General features: G+C 51.4%; 2 protein-coding genes and 1 non-coding gene across 9 annotated transcripts; all 3 read right to left on the reverse strand.

Annotated features, from left to right (window-relative positions):
* Positions 1-1676: 1676 nt before the first annotated feature.
* Positions 1677-20289, reverse strand: Ptpn6 (protein tyrosine phosphatase, non-receptor type 6). 6 transcript variants are annotated; one of them, NM_053908.2, is given in 16 exon segments: positions 1677-1856; positions 2032-2174; positions 2529-2620; positions 2716-2867; positions 2962-3029; positions 6333-6487; positions 6618-6749; positions 8324-8473; positions 8663-8742; positions 9032-9128; positions 9256-9369; positions 9468-9584; positions 9705-9894; positions 13652-13846; positions 14088-14210; positions 19975-20154. In NM_053908.2, coding segments are annotated over 15 exon segments (1794 nt in total). In that variant the 5' UTR covers positions 19989-20154; the 3' UTR covers positions 1677-1856; positions 2032-2059.
* A 357-nt stretch (positions 20290-20646) lies between these two features.
* On the reverse strand, positions 20647-22293 carry Grcc10 (gene rich cluster, C10 gene). Of its 2 annotated transcripts, none has more exons than XM_087655424.1 (3): positions 21932-22293; positions 21534-21710; positions 20647-20980 (listed from the first exon to the last, which is right to left on the reverse strand). In XM_087655424.1, the coding sequence occupies exons 1-3, from the start codon at positions 21981-21983 to the stop codon at positions 20895-20897; spliced, it is 315 nt and encodes a 104-aa protein (XP_087511550.1). In that variant the 5' UTR covers positions 21984-22293; the 3' UTR covers positions 20647-20894.
* Positions 22232-22293, reverse strand: LOC120102610 (U7 small nuclear RNA). Its single transcript, XR_015687312.1, has one exon. It is a non-coding gene; the product is annotated as a U7 small nuclear RNA (small nuclear RNA).
* Positions 22294-22539: the final 246 nt, after the last annotated feature.

Consider the following 22539-nt stretch of genomic DNA (forward strand, 5'->3'; position numbering starts at 1 on the left):
CCCTTTCTGGCTGCCTTTCTTCTCCTACCTAGTCTTTCCCTGTTTCTAAAGGAATAGAGAGGCCATCTTTGGATTCCCCTTCCAGCGGCTCCTTCCCCAAACTAAACTCCCTCTTCTCTGAGGCCTCTCCAACCCTGCCCTCAGCCAGAGTCAGAGGATCATCCCTGAGGTCAGTGTGGGGTCAGCTAGACAGGCATTGGTCTGGGTTCCTGTCCCAGGCTCAGAGTTGGGCAACCCCTTGAGAACTAGGAAGGGAGGAAGCCCCACCAGACCTGTGGATCCCCAAGCCTGCCTCTAGATCCTTGGTTTTACCCTGAGGTTGCAGTGCCTGCCCCCAGGCCCAAAGGCCTCCTAGCCCTACAGCAGCTAAATCAGGAGGGACGGTCCTTGCAACCCACCTCTGAGCAGCAGAGCCCTTTTCTCAGTTGGCCCTCAAAGAATTAGTCCGGGGCAGTTGCAGGACTAGGTCCTGCCTTTCTTCTGTGTGGTTCTGTGTTGCTGGGAGAGGGGCCCTGCAGGCACACAGGTGAAGGCCCCACCCATGCACCCCCTGGAGGGCCATAGCTCCAGGGAGCTATCATGTTGCTCCGTACCAGAGCTGTCCCTTTCTCCCTCCTCTTTGTTCTCTATACTTTTCCCTTGCAATTATTTTTGTGGACTAACTCTGGCTTGGTCTCCCAGACATCTCCTGAGTCCTAATAAGATAAGCTTATCGCCCTCAACTGCTCCCGGCACTACCCCGTGACCCTTAACACAGTGGGCATTCAGGTTAACCAATGTGCTACCCTTGGCCTTTCCCATGGTGGGAGCCAGCTCTTCTCAAGGTATGGGAGCTGATACTGGCCACCGACTCGGAGATTCAAGTTATATATAAAGAACACAGCTCTAGACAGAGGGAAAGAAAGGGACAAAATACTAAAATGGTCTCCAGTGTCCAGGAAGATGAAAGACTCAGCAGCCCCAGTGGGATCCTCCTGTGTATCAGGAACTGCAGACTAGATCAGTCCCTCCTAAAGTTCTCCCTGATTGGATCTTACAATCAACATTTAGTTGCTCAGTGAATCCTTCTGGGGTGGACCCTACTGAGTCTGCCAAGTAATGAGGACCCGGACCCTGAAGGCCAGTAGTCCTGTAACTTGATCAAGTTAATTTTCTGTGCCTTGGCTTTCTCCACTGAGAAATAGCCAGACTGAGAGCTGAGGGTTGTAACTCACTGAGAGAGCTGTTCGCTGCCTGGTGTGGGGGAGGCCCTGAGCTTTGTCCCCAGTACCACAAAAGAATAAAACGTAAACCAAAGTGCCGAGAATTCTATAGTCTCTTAACTAGTGCCCGGGCCTGTTGCCAGTGTACTGTAGCAGAGGCATTGTTACTGGCTCTCACTCTCTCAGTGAGCCCCACTACGGAGCTAGGGAAGGCGGGTGAGCCCAGATCACCCTCCCCATAGGCTGGAGCACTTGCCTGTCATGTAGGCAGCCCTCAGTCCCATCCCCAGCATGATTGAGAGAAACACACAGAGCAAGCTAAGCCCTAGGGCTGCTATGGGCATCGACCCGTGTGAAGCCATATCCAAAACCAGGTCTGTCTGTCCCCAAAGGCTGAGCTTAGCGGCCACACATGACATCCCAGCCCATCCTGCCCAGAGTCCCTGGACACAAGAGGCACAGAGTCGGAGGCAATACACAGTTGTCCAGGGGCTTTATTTACAAGAAGAGAAGGGTCTGACTCTCCCTGAGGCTTGCTGAGCCATATACAGGTTCAGAGGACCACGGTCACTTAAATTACAACAAGATGGGGGTGGTGTGGACTACAGGTCTCTGTCTGCCCAGCGGAGGCCTCTGCACGGAGTAAGGCTGATGCTGCAAATAAAAGAGACAAGGTGGATCAAAGGTTGTCTGGGGCCTGGGAAGGAAATACAAGATCTACGGACACCCTGGCAGGGTAGGGTGAGATCGTGACCCGTCCCATGCACGTCTGAACTGATGTTGGGGGATTGAGGGCAGGGAGAGAAAGGCCATACAGAAGGGGCCGCACCATGGCCACCTGCAGACGAATACCCAGCTCACTTCCTCTTGAGAGAACCTTTGTTCTTCTCCTTGTCTGCCGATCGCTGCTTCTTTACTTTCTCTTCCTTCTTGTTCTTGCTATGCACGTTTTCGTACACCTCCTCCTTGTGTCTGGGGTTGAGAGGGGAGAGGATGCATCTGGAGACTGTGCAGGGTGACCCAGCCCCAGAGGCCCCTCCAGACTCTCAGTATGTGAAGCCAGGAAAATAAGAGAACCTGCTCACTAATCTGAACTCTAGATCCAAGTCTCCCAGAGACAGAGGCTGCATCTCACACAGGAGCCCCACACATGGTCATAAGGGGCACTTCAGGAAAAACTTCAGGTGATAGGAAGAAGTTTGACCTCGAACCAGGGTTTCTCCAGCCTCCACACTAATCCCCTCCAAGAAAGACAGTTGAGGCTGGGCAGGAGGGGATAGATTCTGCAGGGGCAAGCATTCTGCAGGGGCAAGCAGAGCCACTCACTTGGAGGAGGTACGGGAGGCTTTGGCGTGGGCACTCCTCAAAGCCGGAGGGTAGGTGATGTTCCCATACTCCGACTCCTGGCCCCTCTGGGACTGTGGGCAAAGGTATGGTGGGAGGATGGTGGTACCAGCAGGACTAGGTGATGCCCACTCTCCCCTGCCACCCACCAGCCCCACTCTGGACACACTTGTATGATCTCCAGTTTCTTCTTGGTTGTTTCGATGAACTGGGCGATGGCCACATAAATAAACTTGTACTGTGCCTCTGTCTGCACCATGCCAGAGCGCTGTGCCCGTACCATCTGGATGGTCTTCTGGATGTCAATGTCACAGTCTAGCCCTGGACAAAGGTGGCAGAGGAACTTCAGGGTAGACAGTGGCCAAGGGCCTGCCTGCCCCTCTCACACCGACACGAATTCCCCAGCACTCCTCACCCTTGGTGGAGACGCTCTCCATGAGCATATCAATGACGATGATGGTGCCCGTGCGGCCGATGCCAGCGCTGCAGAGACAAGGTACCACCATCAGAGGCCTGGCCCTCCCCAGGAAATGGTGAGTCTTGGGGGCCACCCCAGCACCAGGCAAGGTGTGTGTGTGTATTTATAGGTCACTAGAGGAGCGAAGGAGGGATGTGCTGGGCTCTGTACCCATGCTTCTGCCCTAGTCACAGGATATACAAGCCAGGGTCTGCTTTGAGGTGCGGACACCTTTTCCCTCCCTCCAAGCATCTGTTCCCCACTTCCTGATCCACTCCTCACTCCTCCCAAATATTGGCTATCCTCATCTCTTGGAGAAACGAGATCCACAACCTGCCACTGCCCTGCCTGTTCCTCAGGTACCTGGGCTTCCCTCCCCTCATCCCTGCCTTCGAGAGTTATATTTGGAGAAACTCTTTTGGTAATGCTGTACTCCTTTAATCCCAGCACTTGGCAGGCAGAGGAAGGCAGATCTAATCTCTATGAGTCCAAGGCCAACCTATTCTACAGAACTAGTTCCAGGATAGCCAAGGCTACACAGAGAAACCCTGTCTGAAAAAAAAAAAAAGTTATTTAATGACTACCGTGCAAGCAAGCATGGAAAAAAGAAAGCCAAGAAGAGTGGTCATATAACCACATCACCAGAGGATGGTCAGAGGCAGAGACAGCTCACTGGCCAGCCAACCTAACTGAAGGGATGAGCTCCAAGTTCAGTGAGAAACCTTCTCTCAAATCCGAGGCAGAAGCCTGGTGTGGTAGTGCATGCTGTTAATCCCAGTACTCAGGAGGAGGACAAAGTGGACTGCTGTGAATTCAAGGCTAGCCTGGTCTACCCAGCAAGTTCCAGGCCACTGAGACACATACACACACACACACACACACACACACACACACACACACACACAGAGTTATATTTGGCTTAGGGTATGACCCAGTGATAAAGCATGGGTTTAGCATGCTTAAGGCCCTGTGGTCCAATCCCCAGCAACACACACACACATGTGCGCACACACAGAGACAGACAGACAGACAGACAGACAGACAGACGGAGACAAAGAGAAGAGGTGACATTTAACCTTTCTCTCTGTGGAACTGCATTTCTCTTTTCTTCAACATGGCAGAAAGGGCTGGCCCAGGACACACACAGTGGAGAAAGTGCAGTAGCACGCCTCCCTTTGCCCATGTCAGCCACCACCCTCGGGCAAACTGAAGGTGCAGACCCCAGACCCGCCTGCAGTCCAGTCCATGCGACTAGTGCCATAAGCTGAGCTGTCTAATTTCAAACCCAGATTGTCAAAAATAACACCCCCATACCACTTCCTTCCTGTGATTTCTAAATAAAGGCCATGGGGATTTCGAGAAGTAGGTGAATAGGGAGGGGTGGCAGACAGGTTCTTGGGGACAAGCTGTCCCAAGATGGCAGAGGGCAGAGTTTGGGCCCCAAGACAGTATGGGAGAGGCACTTCCAGCCCAGCTGCAGGCCAGCCATTTGTGGGGGGAAGGAGGAGTCTGATGCGCCCACAGGCCTAGTATTACAAGAACAGAATAGGAAGAGGACTACACTAGTTCCTGTTTCCCCATCGGACATAAGGAGCCATCAATGGCATACACAGAAACACACCTGCACAGACACACACACACACACAGAAACACAGCTGCACACATACACACACAGACACACACACAAACACACCTGCACAGACAGACACACACACACAGAAACACACCTGCACAGACACACACACACACACAGAAACACAGCTGCACACATACACACACAGACACACACACACACAAACACACCTGCACAGACACACACACACACAGAAACACACCTGCACAGACACACACACACACACAGAAACACAGCTGCACAGACACACACACACACACACAAACACACCTGCACAGACACACACACACACACACACACAGGAACACAGCTGCATGCATACACACAGACACACACACACACACACACACACACACACATGCCCAGAGACTCACACACACACACACACACACACACACACACAGGAACACAGCTGCACGCATACACACAGAGACACACACACAGAAAAACACCTGCAGAGACACACACACAGAAACACACATGCACAGAGACACACACACACACACATGCACAGAGACTCACACACAGAAACACACATGCACAGAGACACACACAGAAACACACATGCACAGAGACACACACAGAAACACACATGCACAGAGACACACAGAGACACATGCACAGAGACACACACACACAGAAACTTTTTTTTAAAGACAAGGTCTTTAATCACAGCACTAAGGAGGCAGATCTCTTGTGAGTTCAAGGCCAGCCTGGTCTACAAAGCAGAGCTCCAGGACAGCTGGGGCTGTTACACAAAGAAACCCTGTCTTGGGGGAGGGGATGGGGGCGATAGGGGATAAAACCCCAAAAACCAGAGAAATCCGTACTTGTATTGCTGAGAACTCATAATCCTCCTGTCTCAGCCACCCAAATGCTGGGACTGTAGGCTTATTCCACTATACCTAGCAATGAGTACTGAGAAGAGAAACCCAAGGGTCAGAGAAGTTAAGTAACTTGCCCAAGGGTCACACAGCTGGTAATAAGCAAGTGGCCTCTGTCAAAGACCCCTTACTTGTTGTCCTACACCAACCAAAGCAAAGCCACCTCCTTTTAGGACCTTTCCCGCTAACCTCTCAGCCAACCACCTCTTACCCAGCCACAGAGCCTAAATAGCAACAGGGGAGGTGCTAGGCCCACACTGACCCCAGTGGAAGCTGTGAAGAAGGTGGCTGAGAAGGAAATCAGAGCGGCAAGTCTGCACCCTGCTCTAACTGCCCAGGCTCCCCTGCTACCAGCTGGTGACCAGGCCAGCGCAGAGTCGGTCTCTGTATCTGTATCTGGCAGCAGGGAGTAGATGGCTGAGGCTACTTCAAGCCAGGCCCACCCTCAGGCCTGGAGCAGTGGGGGAGTCCAGAAGCAGGGGTCAGGGGAGGCTTTCGGTGAGTCCCTATACAGGTTGCCACTAGCAACCAACCGTGCTGACTCAGCATTGTTCTCCTGTCTGTTAGTTTAATTGTGCCCGTGTGGGTGTTTTGCCTGCATGTGTGTTTGTACACCATGTGTGTACAGTGCACACAGCGCCCTTGTAGGCCCTTGTGTTGAATCCCCTGGGACTGAAGTTACGGAAGAGTATGAGTCACTTTGTAGGTGCTGGGAATCAAACCAGGTCCTCGGGAAGAGCGAGTGGCTCAGAGCTCCTAACCTCTTAGCCATCTCTGTAGCCCCCAGCTGCTGGTTTCTTACACTAACTCACCTGCAATGCACAATGATGGGCCCCGCGTGAGGCAAACTTTCCTGCCGCTGGTTGATCTGATCCAGGAAGCTGAGGACACCTCCAGGCTCACTGGGAACCCCATGGTCAGGCCAGCTCAGGTACTGGTAGTGCCATATCTCCCGAACCAGGTCCCCCTAGGCCAAGGACAAAGAGGCAATGCCTGGTGCTCCCACACGACATCCTCATCCTTGTCCTCCCCGCCCCCCCAGACTAGAAAATAAATCAAGGAAAGGCTCCTGAATGGGCGAGCTTGGGGACACTCACATTGTCCAGTGGGGAGATCTGCAATGTTCGAAGTTTGTACTCTGCTGTGTCATGCTCTTTACAGTTGGTCACAGAGTAGAGCCCATAGACGCGCTGAGTGCCCACCTCAGGCCAGTATGGGACACATTTGTTCTGAAAGGAGAGAGGGAAAGGATAAAGCACAGAGGCAGGGCCCTGGGGCTCCTTCTGGGCCCCAAGACATAGACCTGAATATTGGTTTTGAATGTATATATAGATATATATGTGGGGGGGGTGTACATGTGTGTACAGATACATATATGGGGGATGAATGGTGTACATGTATGTACAAATACATACATGGAAGGATGGTGTGCATGTGTGTACAGATACATACACAGGAGATAGTGTGCACATGGAGATATAAGGATGACGTTGGCAGTCATCCTCCATCTCTCTTGCACCGTATTCATTGAGGTAGTGTGTGTCACTCAAACCCAGAGCTCACCAATATAGCAAATCTTGCGAGCCAGTGCACTCTGGGAGTCTTCTGTATCCTCCTTCCAAAGCTGGAATCGTAGGTATCCGCCCTCTGCCCACCCAGAATGTACAAGGGTTTCTGAGGACCCGGGCTCTCATTCTCATGCTTTCATGGCAAATACTTAACCACTGAGCCTCCTCCCCACCCCCACCCTGTGGATGCTAAAAGAGTACATGAGCCAGCTCAGAACCAGACCTGGGACCTGGCCTCAGGCTAACCACCGCTAGGCGGGATCTGATCAACCCACCTTACCTTATAATCCATTCAGTGACCACTGAAACTGTACTAAGCTATGTGTGGTTCAAACCCAAGTAAGAGGCAGAGAGGATGGGGGGATGGGGAGGATGTATGAAGAATGTGTGCCCTGGGACACATTAAAGAGAGGGGCTGAGGATGAAACCCAGGGTTCCTACTGGGCAAGTGCTTTACCACTGGACTATATCATCACAGCCGAACATATGGTGCTCAGGAGGGCAGGGTGTCTAGGAGTCACAGTGTATAGTGAAGACCATCTCAGGCCTTAGTTTCCCAAAATGCACTGGGCCTTTGTCACTGATGTCCTATTCTATATTGGCATCCGGTCTTGCCCTTAAAAAAGAATTACATTTTATTGTGTGTATGTATGTGTGTGTATGTATTGTGTGTATATGTGTATATGTGTGTGTTTGTGTGTATGTATGTGTATTATGTATGTGTGAATGTGTGTTTATGTGTAGGTATGTATGTGTATGTATGTATGTATGTATGCATGTGTATGTGTGAATGTGTGTGTTTATGTGTAGGTATGTATGTGTATTATGTACATATGTATGTGTGTGAATGTGTGTGTTTATGTGTAGGTATGTATGTGTATGTATGTACATATGTATGTGTGTGAATGTGTGTGTTTATGTGTAGGTATGTATGTGTATGTATGTACGTACGTATGTATGTGTATGTGTGTGTATGTATGTGACTGTAGACATATGGGTACTTGTATGCTATGTGCTGTGGTATGCACTTGACAGTCAGAGGATAACTTGCAGAAGTAAAGTTCTCGTCTACCATGTGGGTCCCAAGGATTGCACTCATGATGTCGGGCTTGTTGGCAAGCACGTTTAACTGTTGGAGCCATCTCACAAGCCCCTGATCTTGCTTGTGTCTGGACCGAGTGAGCAAAGACCGAGGAGGAAAATTTAAGGGTCAGGAAGGTGGAGTTTTGCCTTACCCGGCCTTTCTCCACCTCTCTGGTAGTCATGACGATGACACGAGTGTTCTCCTGCCAAGCCATCTGCCAGAAGTCATTGACGGTAGCGTCCAGACAGCCCTGACTGGCGATGTAGGTCTTAGAGTTCTCATCCGGACCTAGCAGCTGGTTCTGGGTGCAAGCACAGAGAGATCCCACCACAGACTGTGAGTCTCTGGGCAGTGGGCGTGCCTGTTCCACCCGCCATCACCCCCACATAAGATCAGATCCAACCTCACAGGCATCTGTAGCCATAGACCCCCAAGCCCCAGGGAGCTCTCAGAGACCAACATGTGTTCCCACAGAGGTCACCCAAGTCACCTTAACGTAGTTGGCATTGATGTAATCAGACCCTGGGATGTTACTGTCACGTCCCTGCAGGATCACTCGGCTGTGGTCAACTGGCATGGATAGAGAATGAACAGCTTGGGCCACTCCCTGGGTGAAGACCCTTCCCAAGCCAACAGCTGTCCTTGTCTCCAGGGCCACAGACTCATAGATAGGACAGCAGGGAGGGATAAATGGGAGTAGAGGCTTTGGGAGCAAGGCGTGGCAAGGAGGGAGTTACTGCCTGGTAGTTGTGGGGAGGCTCTTAGGAAGTGAAGAGGCTGCCTTGGGGAGAGAGCCCTGCTGGATGGTGGGGATGGAATGGGGCAGGGGGCAGTGAGAGACAGGCCTACTGGTGCTCACAGGGAAGAATGTTCTTGTAGCGGTTCTTGCTCTTGTTCTCCGGCCGCTGCCCTTCCAGACGCTGGTGCAAGTTCTTTACCTCTTGCTTTTGCAGACTCTGAAATATGAGAGAACTGAGTCCCCCGCCCCCGGGTGCATCCACAGGTGCAGAGGCCATAGTCAGAGCCGTGTCAGAGGCAGGTAAAGAGGGCAATCTATGCCAGCCCTGCTGTCCCCAGACACACCTCAAACTCCTCCCAGAAGCCGGCCTTGGCTGTGTCCTCTGACTCCTGCTTCTTGTTCAGTTCCAAGACCCGGTTCTCAATGTCTGCTGCATTTACCCGAGTGGCATAGTAAGGCTGGGGGTAAGGGAGGGCAAGAAATCAGTGGCTGAGAGACCTCAGAAAGCCACGTCTCTGATGGCTCAGACAAAGAGGCAAGCAGGTTGGCTCCTCACCTGCCTCAGGTAGACAAAGGCACCTGAGGCCTCCTCAATCCCCGTCTTCTTGAAGTGCTCCACCAGGTCTGTGAGGCTATCGAATGTCTCTGAGCCACCCACAGTGTATCGTCCACCCTGAAGGACACCAAATAGGGTCACCCCTCAGGGCTGAGTCCCCCTCCTGGCACCCCCAGTCTTAAATCCAACCCACTGATGCTCCAGCATGAGGCCTTCCCCACAGCCCAGCTAACTCACCTCACACATAACCTTGATGTGCGTGACCCTGAGCGGGGAACCCGGGCCAGCCTTGGGCTGGTCATTGAGCACAGAGAGCACAAAATCACCAGGTTGGCTGAGACTCTCACGCACAAGAAATGTCCAGGGCTCGCCCTTGGCCTGCAGCAGTGACTCTGCCTGCCCTCCAGACATGTGACCATGATACCACCTGGAGAAAGTACATTGCAAAGATGGTGACCAGGCCCCAGAGCGAGCGCAGACACCTGCTATCTGCCAGGGTTGAATTACAAGCTTTCAAATCCACCACTACACAGATCCGTTACTAACTCAGAAAATGCTGAGAGGAAAAGCCAGACTTTGTGCTGTAATCCCGATTTGGAGCTGGAATTCCAGCCCCTCAGGACACATGAGGATAGTGGTAAATTTAAGGCCAGCATGATCTACACAAACATACCTTTAAAGCTCACCAAATAGCTGAGAATGACGGTTCATTTTTTTTATAATCCAGCATTCAGTGGACTAAGCAGAAGAACTGTCTTAACGAGGCCAGCCTGCTCTACATGTTAAGTTTCAGGCCAGCCTGAGCTACACAGTAAGACCCTACCTCAGACACAAAACAAACAGCCAGTCCTGGTGATATATACCTGTAATTACAGCTCTGGGTTGGCAGAAGCAAGAGGATCGCTGTAAGTTTGGGGCTAGCCTGGTCTACATGGTGAATTCCAAGCCAGCCTGAGCTACAAGCTGTCTCCAAAAGAAAGCTAACTTCCCATCTCTAAAACAAGAAAGGGATGGAGGAAAGAAGGAAAGACAGGCAGACAGACAGACAGATGGGAAGACAGATATGAAACAGCTCCTGTGAGATGGCTCAGAGAGAAAAATGGTTGTGGACAAGCTTACCACCTGAATTCAATCCCCAGAACCCACATGGAGGAGGAGAGAACCAGTTCTGACAAGTTGTCCTCTGATCTCTACCTGCGGCCATGGCACACAAGAAAATGTAACAAATTCTTTTTAAACAGAGAAACAAAACAAAAGCTGGGAGATTGCCATTTTCTCTACAATAAGAAAAAGGGGGCTAAGCAGTTGCATGCTGGTCCCAGGTCCTAGTTCAGTCAGAGATAAACCTTCGCAGCATTCGAACCATGAAGACTGTCCCTTTGGCACAGCAGGACATGTAAAACCCTGAGTTCTCTCCCCAGGACCAAGATAAACAGAAAGGAAAAAAAAAAAAAAAAAAAAAAACGGAAGGAAGGGAGAAAGGAAGGGAGAAAGAAAGAATGAAGGAAGGGCTCTAGCCAAAACCTAAATGAAGCCTCTCTCAACTATTCATGAGAAACAGAAAGGCAGTGTACAAAATATTTGGAGGGACAAAATGAAGCGTCCCCATGAAATGGACTCTGACTGAGTTAAAAGAAGGGACAGAAAAACATGGATGGACTCAAACCACAGAAGGCAGCGGGTGCCAAAGGAGACAAAAGTCTGGAAGGACTGATGAAAAAACGCATTTGGGGGTGAGGGAGACAAACATTCCCCCGAGGGAAGAGTATTTCAAGGTTCCAGGGGTAGCAGGGGTTCAGAGGGGCTCCACAGAGCTCCGAGGGGCTGCAGGGCAGAAAGCAGAACTAAGGACCTTTCCGTGAAGCACCCTCTTCCCAGGAGGAAACTGTAGCCCCACAATGCCTAGCCTCACAGGAAACCACGTGATGGAAAAAATACAAAACTCCTTCTGGGGAGAGAGTGAGAAGTGAGGCTGTGAGGTTTCCTCAGCTCAGGAAGGGGGGGCGGCAGCATTTTCCAACCGCAAGGATGGGGGGGGTGGAGTGGGGCTCAGTCCTCTTGGTCCTTCTCAACTCTGTCCAGAGGACACCATAGCTCAAGGCCCTTCAGAGGCTTCTACCCCAACCCAGGCCTCCTGGGCCATCCTAGCCCATTTCAAAGACAGGCCAGAGACCCCAAGCAATGTAAGGGGGCTCAGTTCCTTCCCTCAGGGACAGGATGAGGAAGTCTCCATGCAAATGTGAACAGACCACAGGCAGAGAGTTCACTATTGAGGGGACAAATGCAAATTTCCTAGAAGAGGAGGGGTAAGGACAGAAGGAGTGTTGGGTCATGGCTTCCACATAACCAAGGTTAGGGATGACACTGAGCTTCCCAGCTGGTATCCAAAGTGTCTCTTGGAATCCTCCACAGCCCTGTCGGGGTGTAGCATCCACAGTGTGTCCCGGGCTTCCCCACTGCCCTGGTCTGTTCTCCTAACACTGTTTAGCTCCCACCTTCTTCCCTATCCCAGGGAGCAGGCCAGCCACCATTCAGCTGTACCTCCATGGTCTCCTCTAGCAGGGCACATCCTGGCTTGGAACAGCAACAAAGAGAAAGCAAGGAGTGAAAAGAGAATGAGAGGCCACCTGAGTGTTGCAGGTAGAAGAGAGAAGAGACCACCTGAGGTGGGTCCTCCCTTGCCATTCACCAGCAGGAGAGGAAAACTTTCAAGGAAACATCTCCAGCTTCTTTGTGTCACTGGCAAAGGGTGAAACACAGAGCTTTTACCCCAGTCTTTCACGGTCTATATTGGAGGTGGTAGTGGTGGTTTTTTGTTTGCTTGTTTGTTTGTTTGTTTGGGTGGGTTGGAGTTTTGTTGTTTTGTTTTGGGAAGTTGGTTCTTCAGGATAGAGTTTCTCTGTGGAGCCCTGGCTGTGTTGGGACTTACCTGGTAGACCAAGCTAGCCTTGAACTTAAAGACATCCACCTTCCCCTCCCTCTTTTGAGTGCTGGGATGAAAGGCATATGGTGCCACCAACACTGCGTTTGTTTTAGCTTTTTTAAGTCTCATGTAGCCCAATCTGGCCTCAAATTTGCTATGTAATGGAGGATGAACTTGATCTTCTGGTCTTCCTGACTCCCCACTGGGCTTACAGGCATGTGTCACCCACACCAGGTTTTTGCATTACAGGGACTCAAGCCCAGTGTTCAATGCATGACAGGCGACCCTGGACCATACCCCTCCAGTCCTAAGTTTCGATCAGTGACTTGTAAACAAAACTACTGGGCTAAGTCTGTAGGCACGGATCTCAAGACGGATTTAAAAACTGCGAGGAAAGCAACTCGGTGGCAAAGCACGTGCTCAACACAGACAAGGCCCAGCAGAGGAGTGAGGGTTTAAGCAGAGGAGGGGGATTAAGCTCGAAATCATTTCAACCGTAAATATACAAACACAGGACAGGAATAAGGCATGGGCCCCCGGAGTCCATAAGAAAACCCTAGAGTTATTCCACTGCCCTTTAACAGGAGCTGTCAGTCACTCTGCTTTTGCAGCTAAGATGAACTCCAGTGTAATGAGAGACGTTTATCTCCATGCCCTTCCCCTTGACCACGCTCTGAGAAGACCACAAGAACAGTCAGTCCAGCTATGAGGGCTGTGTCTTTGCAGCACTGCTAGGAGCTGTCCTGTGGGTTTCCTTGAGTCAGGTAAGCCTGAGCCCTCCACGCCTGTGACCACATCAGTGACCTCGCTTCCACCAAGCTCTGTCCAGCCACAGCTCAGTGTGTCTGCTGACTTTCCCTGAGTATCCCAGTGCCAATGAACCTCTGAGACCTTAGTAAGACAGGGACCTAGAGCCCCAGACTGTGTGGAGAGCTGGAAGAAGGCACCAGAGTTCCATGGAAGGAAGAACTTTCTAGTAATAGGGCCCAACCTGATGAGAAATATCATCGACAAGGAGTGGCCTCTCTGTTACTCTCAGGATAAGGTTGCTAGGTAGCAGGAACCCTGCAGGAAGGCAAGGGGAACCCTTCTCTTGCTTCCTCAGCAGACAGGGGATTGGTTAGATATGGGAGTCATCAGGCTACAAAGGAAAGAGGCTCAGCACTGAGAGAACAGGTGTGGAAGACCAGGGATGAGGAATGGACTGTGAGCAGGACACCCAATCCGGGTGTTCACCCCTTTACATTGCAATGCCCCTCACCTCTCGCTGGTGGGGTCCGAGCAGTTCAGTGGGTACTTGAGGTGGATGATGGTGCCGTCTCGGTCCTGCAGGATGCCCTGCTGCTGAGTGTAATACTCCACCAGCTCTGTCAACGTCGCAAACTTCTCCCCTCCATACAGGTCATAGAAGTCCCCTGAGTTCTGGATCCGAATATGAGTCACCTGGTCATCCACCCTGCAAGGCACCACAGGTAGTGAGTCCCCAGGTACAGGAGCAGCAGCGGAGTGGGCTTGGGGGACAGAAGTCTCCGTGCAAGAGCACACAGGCATGGAGTGGACATAGACAGTGGTGGGCACATGCTAGGGCTACAGGCAGGGACATAAGGAAAGCAGTGCAATCTGGGAAGGCAACCAACACAGCCCGGGGAGCCCAAGAATGCTCAGGACCCACACAAGGTGCAGGGAGGGCCACCCACCTGACTGAGAGGGAGAAGTCACCCTGGTTCTTGCGACTGGGCCGAGCCAGGAAGCTCCCAGGGACTCCCCGGCCCTTGAGCAGGGTCTCGGCATCAGGCCCACTGAGGTCCCGGTGAAACCACCTAGAGGTAGGTGCACAGGGCAGTGAGGGAATATCCCCTGGGCTCCAGGCCACCCTCGTTTCCTATCTCCCATGGCCCTTACCTCACCATCCTGAGGCTCTTGGTGTATTGGCTGCAGAAAACGTGGAGGGAACAGTCTGTCTGGGCAGGCACCTAAAAACTCTAGAGCTGAGCCTTCTACTCAAGGCTCTCAGAGCCCAGGCCTCCAAAGCCAACCTGCTGTCCTGCTCCCGGGCTACCACTCTACTGGCCTGGGGCAGCCAGCAGGGCGGAGACAGGAAGGGGCGCGGCCGACCCCTTAGGGGAACTCACTTGTACTTCTCTTTTCAGAGCAAGGGAAGAGAAGCTGAAGGGTGGCAGGGTGGGGGAGGGCCCACTTCGCACAGTCTGCCATCAGAGGCACAGGAGCATGGCACTAAACACTCATGACTCGAGAGGTAAGGACACACGTGGGTGCCCCTCAGTCCCTCCAGGTCAAGAGTCACACACAGTGAATATCCACATGATCAGGTCAACCTTTCCTCCTCCAGCAGCTGCTTCTACTCAGAATTCTAAGGCACAGCTATAATACTAACAGTGTGTGGTGACACTGTCATTTAATGGAGTGTCAACGCATGCCAGACTCACTGGTACAATGTCATTTACATGCCACCTGTGAGTAACAGGGCACCACGGCCTCACTACACAGGTACTATCTTTATACCCACTTTATAGACAAGGAAACTGAGGCTGAGAAGTCTGAGGAACTGCCCCAGGCCTTACCCTTAGTGAGTGGCAGGACTCAGACCTAAATAGTTTCAAAACCAATGATTTTTGAATTCTGCTTGCCAACCCTCAGGTCCCAAAGAACAGTAGTCAATAGACTCCTTGTCTGTTTTTTGTTTTGTTTTTTTTTCCTTTTTTTTTTTTTTTTTCCGGAGCTGGGGATCGAACCCAGGGCCTTGCGCTTCCGAGGCAAGCACTCTACCACTGAGCTAAATCCCCAACCCTAGACTCCTTGTCTGAAGGAGATGCTATCACAGCTGACAGCCCCCACAAGGCAACCTCGTGCAGCACTGTCATGGTCACGGGCCTTCTCTACCTGTAGGGACTGTTTATAGGCCTAGTCCTATACCCTAACTATGAGCAGGGAGGGGTGGATGGGAAGGTATCTCATAGAGGTTAGGGTTTGTGGCCAAGGTCCCAACAGTGGCAGATGCTCAGAGGGATGGTAACCTTTAGGAGCCCTCAGCCTTAAGGCTCATGGTTCCCTGTGTATGTAATCCCCAGTATAAATGCAAAATAAAAAAAAAAATACAAACACTAGCAAGCCAAGACCAGAGGGAAAACAAGCTGCCCAACAGAAGATGGAGAGATTCCTGTCAGCGTCCTTAGGAAGGGACACGGGCTGCTGGAGAATGGAGCTGGGACAGAGTGCCTTACATCCTTTAGGGGTTTTTTGTTTGAGGTGTTTTGATTGGTTAGTTTTGGTATTTTTGGTAATACTGAAATTAGATCCCCAGTCCTAGCCAGGTATGGCAGCACACACCTTTAATCCCAGCACTTGGGAATCAGAGGTAGGCAGCTCTGTGAGTTCGAGGCTAACCCAGTCTATAGCGTGAGTTCCAGGACATCCAGTGCTATATAGTGAGACCCTGTTTTAGAAAATAAGCAAAAGCCAACCCAGACCCTCGTCCCTTAAACTTGCACGGTGAGCACCCTTAATGCACATCTCCTATCCTGCTTCTTTTTCTTATTCATTTGACTCCCTTCACATATCTGCAGTCCTAGGGATTGAACCTAGGACTTCAAACACGAAAGGCAAATGCTCAACCACAGAGCCACACCCCCAGTTAGTTCTCCTTTTACTTTTTTTGAGATAGGGTCTCACACTAAATTGGAACTAATCTGGAACTCACTCTGTAGCCTTGACTCTGTAATCTTCCTGCCTCCATCTCTCCAGTAGCTGGAGGTAGAGCATTGCCACCACATCTAGCTCCCTGACACTCTTTTAAAACTGTGATGCCCGAGGTGTGCGTAGCCCAGTGGTAACATAAGGCCCTGGATTCTCTCTCTGCACCAAACCCAGTAATTTCATGACTAAGTATATAGTTAGTTCTATGCTTAATATTTATTCACAGTATATTTGTCATATCTCAAAATATAGGAAAAATGAGAGACTATGAAAACCAAACAGGGCTAGAGTGTGGCTCCAGGTGAAGTGCTTGCTTAGCATGTAGGAAGCCCTGGCTTTCATCCCCAACAGCCTTGTGGGGTGCCGTGGCACACCCCTGTAATTTCAGCACATGGAAGACAAGGCAAGAGGGTAAGACCAAGACTGAAGCTAGCCTGGGCTTCATAAAGAGTTCCAAGCCAGCCAGGGATACATAGCAAGACCCTGGGGAGATTGTTTTGTTTGTAACAGTCTATGACAAGTACTTTATCATTTTTTTTATGTCTATGAGTACACTGTAGCTGTCTTCAGACACACCAGATCCCATTTCAGATGGTCATGAGCCACCATGTGGTTGCTGGAACTGAACTCAGGACCTCTGGAAGATCTGTCAGTTCTCTTAACCGCTGAGTCATCTCTCCAGCCCCACACTTTATCATTCTTGAAAACATCAAATATCACTTAACCTTCCCGCCTCCCTCCCTCCCTTCCCCCACCGTCCTTTCATGCTTTCTCTTCTTGCTAATACCCCTGAAAATATGCGTGCTTGGCAATTACACTAAGCACGATCTGGAACACCTATGGACTCAGCTCATCCCAAGGGTCAGGGAGACCACATACAAAGCTGGTTCCAGCAAAGGGAGATCTGCTAGCCACCGGCTCTGCCTCCAACCCAACCTTTAGGGTCCAATCCAGAGACGTATCTAACAAAAGACTCATGACTCCACTTAGACTGACATTACAAGTGTGTATGCCTCCTGTGTGCCCTGCATGCCACTCACTCTCTGCCAATGACATATCTTGTGTAGAAGCACAACTCACACGCACCCCACCATCTGCGTCCACCCATACCCATCTCTTGCAGGGACAGATCCCCAACACCACAGGCACACAGGAAGTTCCACACTGCTTAGTAACATACTGACTACACCAGAACTAAGACTCTCACTCCAGAATTAAACCCACTTGGTGGGAAGGCGCTCACGAGGCACTTACTACTGACCCTTGATGTCCCATCCTGTCCTCTGGCAGGAAAATAATGACAATCTTCCAAGAAGCAAGGCGCAGGGCCCTGGAGTTGGCCGAGCATTAGAACAATATATGTCAGTGGTAGAGCGCTTGCCAAGAAAGGGCAAGGCCCTGGGTTCGGTCCTCAGCTCCAGAAAAAAAGAACAATATATGTAATGACCACAAAGGTGGCCTTTGACTACCTATGAGGTTGGGACTTTGTTTTAAGCAGACTCGAGGAGGCTGCCAGACCTAAATACAAATGCCTGGTATCTAGAAGAGGACGAGATTCCTTTGGGAAGCAAGGGATAAGGGAATACGTCAAGATCAGTGGCCCTAGGGGCCTGCCGAGGACAAAATACAACCATTACACGGTTATTAGACTTCTCTGATTTCCACCTGATATGTGAACTTCACAAGATTTCCTAAACTCGACCCTAAAAGGCTAATAAAGCAACCAGGTGTGGTGGCTCATGCCTCTAACCCCAGTATTCGGGAGGCCGAAGCCCGGGACAGAAGGTCAAACGAGACGCCTGCCCTCAGGAGGACCTCCTCACCTACATAACTGCTAAGTGGCAAGGTCTCCTGTCATCAGCACATTTTACCGTGGATTCTCTCTTCTGATTTTGCATCTGCAGTTTCAGTCAGCTATAGACAGACAGTATGCTTCCACTGGACAGACGCAGACCCTTTTCCCTCCACAGTTTCCTCAATAATACAATATAACGATTTGCATAGCATTTACATTGTATCAGGTACTCAGAGATGATAAAGTCTGCAGTAGTTCAGCTGGATGCTACAGGCAAATACATTTGCATAGTTTGGTACCTTCCGGTCCCTCTGGAATCAATCTCCCACAGACACTGGCAGATGACTGTTTCCTTTCTCTGTGACCTCAGCTGTCTTGAAACTCATTCTGTAGATCAGGCTAGCCTCAAACTTAGAGATCTGCCTGCCTCTGCCTCCTAAGTTCTGGGATTACAGATGTGTGCCACCACTGCCCGGTCAACTCCGGGTTTTATGCCCGCTAGGCAATAACTCTAACCTTTGTTTTTATTATTTATTTAGACAGGGCCTTGCTGTATGTGGCCAGGCTGGCCTCAAACTCAAGATCCTCCTACCTCAGCTTCTCTTGGGTTGTCCAATACCACTATCCTAGCTGAAACAACTGTATCATTGTTAATTTTCATGGCAATACTGTTTATTTGTTACTCTCCCCATTTTAGAAACAAAAGTGAAATCTTAAGACTTGTTAAGTAACTTGCCCACAGTCACAAGGTTCCAGTGAGTGGGAAGGTGAAAGAAACCAAAGCTGTCTGGGGCCGGTGGTCTGTCGCCTGCCACAGCGCTGGACCAGCAGGCTTTAAGGGGATGCCTGGCACTGCAAAGCATGCTGGGAGATGGTCAAACCCCCCCCACCCCCACAGGCAGATGGACCAGAACACAGGGTTGGCATGGAAAACATGCTCTTGGGTTGCTCAGTGTGAGCAGATCAAGACAGCTGAACTAAAGTACGCAAGGGGCTGGACCGCCACCCAAAGCAGAGGTCTTGCAAGTCCAGGTTGAAGAACCAAGAAAGGTTCTATACTGGGAGATGCCTTGTCAAGCCAGATGGGGAGTCTCGGTACAACCCCTCAGGATGGCAGAGACTAGGTATACACCGGAGGAAGAGTGTACACAGAAAGATTCACCTGAGTATGGAAAGCAAAACTCCACAGGGCCCCTGTAAAACAGCCCACAAAGTCACCAGCACCCTCAGAGTGCGTTTTCACTCTCCAAACCCCACTGAAGTCCAAGGTGCCCATGGCTTCCTTCTGGGGACAACACACTATCCTTTCTCCATTTGTCCCCAAACTGAGGCCTCGCACTTATTATTTCTGCCTGGGATGGTTCGGGACAGCTGGTAACAATATGGCTGCCTCTGTTGAGTCGCCAGATCTCAGCTCAAACACCACCTCATCTGGAAGGCCTCCCTGTCAGCCAGTGATGTCTCCATCACTGCTAGCACCTTAAGCCGCTTCTTCTCCTGCGTGTCAGTTAATGCTCTGGCCATCTGAAATAGTCCTAGTTATTGCCTATGTATTCATTCTGTCGTCTCTGCTTGGAATGCCAGCTCTCTAAACGGAGATCATGTCTGCCTCATACAAGCTCATGTTAACAACATCTTACTCAGTACCTGCCCACTGTGTTGGTTCACCATTCATCTATCAAAGTTTGCTTCCTTTGGGGAAAAGGGAGAGAACCAAGGTGTATGTAGGTGTGGGGGGCGGGGGAGGGCGGTGCCTAGGAATGGAAGAGCTTTCTCAAATGTGCCTTCAGACTGTCATGTCTGAGGTGATGTGAACTACCCAAGAGGGGAACAGATAGATAGGAGGCAGAAGCAGAGGACCACAGGCCAGTGGTTAAAAATAAGAAAAGATACCCATTTGGGACCGGCTCAGCTTGTGGTAAGGAGAGAGAGTTCACAGGGACAGGATCCAGCCTCAGGGCAGGGGTATTGGTGGCGGTAGACTATTATGGAGGTTTACTTGTTGAGGGTGTGAACAATGCCCATCACCTAGACTAACAGGAGTTTGTGGAACACAGGTGGTGGAGGGGACTTACCCGCGGGACAGCATCTCCCTGGAGGAGTGGGGGAAGTCACAGGCAAAGGGCGACAGGGGCGGGGCCAATCGAGTGGCACAGCTGTTCGGGGATCCAGACCTTCAGGAAGAATATTTCGGTTTCGGCCACTTCCTCCTCATCCAGCCTGTCAAACCAATGGCACTTTGAGGCCAAGCCCCTGGATTACAGGTCTCTGAGGGAAGGACGGGTGGGGCGGGGCTGGCCAGAGACCGCCCACCACAGCCAAATTCTCCAGAGGACTGCCGGAGTCCAGCAGGCTTCTGGCCTGCCCGGGCCTACTTCTCTTGGAAGGGGAGGAGCAACCTGCTGTTCCACCTGGAGCTCAAACTGAAAGAGCAGGAGGAGGGCGGGCAGAAGCAAAGACCAGGAAGTAACCCTAGCCAAGGGACCGCCCTCAGAAGAGTACCTCTCAGACAGTGGAAAGCAGGGGAGAGTCCAAAGAAAAGCCTTGAAGCCCACTGCTCATAGGAGATACCACCTTTGTGAGCAAACCTCCCGGGGGGCCAAGAGGACCATTTAGCCTCCCACACCCTAGGGCTCATGAGAACAGGGTTGGTCCAGCAAAGAGCCCAGGAAGGGCCTAAAGGAGGGGAAAGGCCAGAGGCGGCAACGAGTGGGGGTAATCAGGACTAGGAATGACTGACACAAAGGTTTAGCCACAAGCACATTTATTATCCTCTGGAACACAAGGGCCTCCTTCATAGCAGCGGCACACAGAAAAGAATCAATCTCAGGAGGCAGCCACACTGCTTCCGGAAGCAGGCCCGTGGGGTGGTAGTGTCATGGGTGGCAGGAACAAGGCCTTTAGCTTGCCTGACAGGCTGGCAATCTCAGGATCCTGGGCTTCGTAAGACTTGACCAGGCGGGCAAACTTAAGGACACCTGCAAGAAGCAGCGAGTCATCTCACAATGCTGGAGACCAGTGTGTGGAGGCAGGCAAGGGGGCTCCTGAGAGTAGGAGATCTCCTTGTAGTCAGGCAAGCATCTGCAAAGGGGGACACACGCCGATGTCCTGCAGGGCTTCAACGAACCCCTCCCGGGTTTTCACTAGGCACAACTGGATGCAGTATGGAAAAGCCCTAAAACAGTTGGCACTGCCTTTAATACCAGCACTCCGGAGGCAGAGGTAGATGGAGAATCTCTGAGTTCGAGACCTGCGTGGTCTACAGAACGAGTTCCAAGATAGCCAGGGCTTTGGGCTTAAGAGCCAGAACTTTTTTGTTGTTGTTTGTTTTTCAAGACAGGGTTTCTCTGTGTAGCCTGACTGTACCGGAACGCCTCACCCTACAGACCGAGGCTGGCTTCGAACTCAGAGATCTGCCTGCTTCTGCCTCCTAAATGTCGGGATGAAAGGCGCATGACAGCACTGCCTGGTTTCAAGAGTCAGAACATTTTAGGCCGGGCTTAAGTATAGTCCCAGAGCTGTGAGTGGCAATGTTTGCTGTGACTGCCGCCCTGCGGCGAGAAAGAAATCGACCCAGGAGCCATCATGCGCCCCACCCCCAGTCCATTCCATCGCCCTTCCCTGTAGGACCCACCTTCCCCGTCGCAGCTGAAGCCATAGGCTTTAATAACCTCCTGCTGGATCTGTGTGGCTACAGGCAGCACGAATTGCAGCATCTTGCCCATATCGTTGCACGCATTGTCTCTAGCCTCGTCCATACGCACGGCGTTCTCTGGGGCCGAGAACGCTTGGATCACCTCCGCCAAGACCACTGCGAGACCGAAGCATCCCAGAGAGGTCCGCGGAGGACGGCGGGCGAGCCCAGAGAAGGGGAGAGCCAGGGAATTAGTGGACCGAGGCCTGCTTATCTGGAGGATAAGCTCGTCCTCCCAACCCTTCGCCCTAATGGGCAAGGGCCCCACTTGGAGAAGGAACGAATAGTACTGCGCCCTCCCCCCAGAAGACGGCCCACGCCCAGACTAGGCTCCTCACCCTTGGCCTGCTCTGCGCTCAGAGCCGCAGGCTGAGCCGAGGCGGACGCCATAGGACGCCACTCGGTGCTTGAATAGTGTGAACACTGAGATCCGGAGGAGCCTGCAGCCAGCCGCCTCCCCCACGGCTGCGGACCAGTGGAGGCAGAAAGGAAGCTGTATTGCAGGAGGCGGAAGTTCCCGAGAGTGAATCTAGCACACGCGTACTTCCTAGGAAACTAGAGTGGGCCGAAAGCCCCCAGCCCCACAGCTCGGCGAGGACAGTAACTACTTGCTGATATTAGAAACCAGTCAGGTTGGGAGGGGTTTTCCGACCGAAGTCAGAAAACCTACTAGACAAATTCTAAAAGAGCTGTAACACTTGGCGGAAGCTTTGCAGTAGCGAGCCAGGGAAGGACGTCAACTCCACTTTTGGTGAGGGTGAGATCAGGGTGCCATTTCCACATCCCTCCACCAATATATGAATCATAAAGCATACTTTCTTATTCAGTTCGGTAAATAATATTCTAAAAGTCTACTAAAACCAGTCATTTCTTGAGTTTGTGACCACTTAATAGGGCTATGCAAATGACTCAATGCTGATTGGCTGAAAACAGCCAATCACAGCCC

This window comes from Rattus norvegicus, chromosome 4 (assembly GCF_021556685.1).
Source record: "Rattus norvegicus strain SHRSP/BbbUtx chromosome 4, alternate assembly SHRSP_T2T, whole genome shotgun sequence".
Lineage (NCBI taxonomy): Eukaryota > Metazoa > Chordata > Mammalia > Rodentia > Muridae > Rattus > Rattus norvegicus.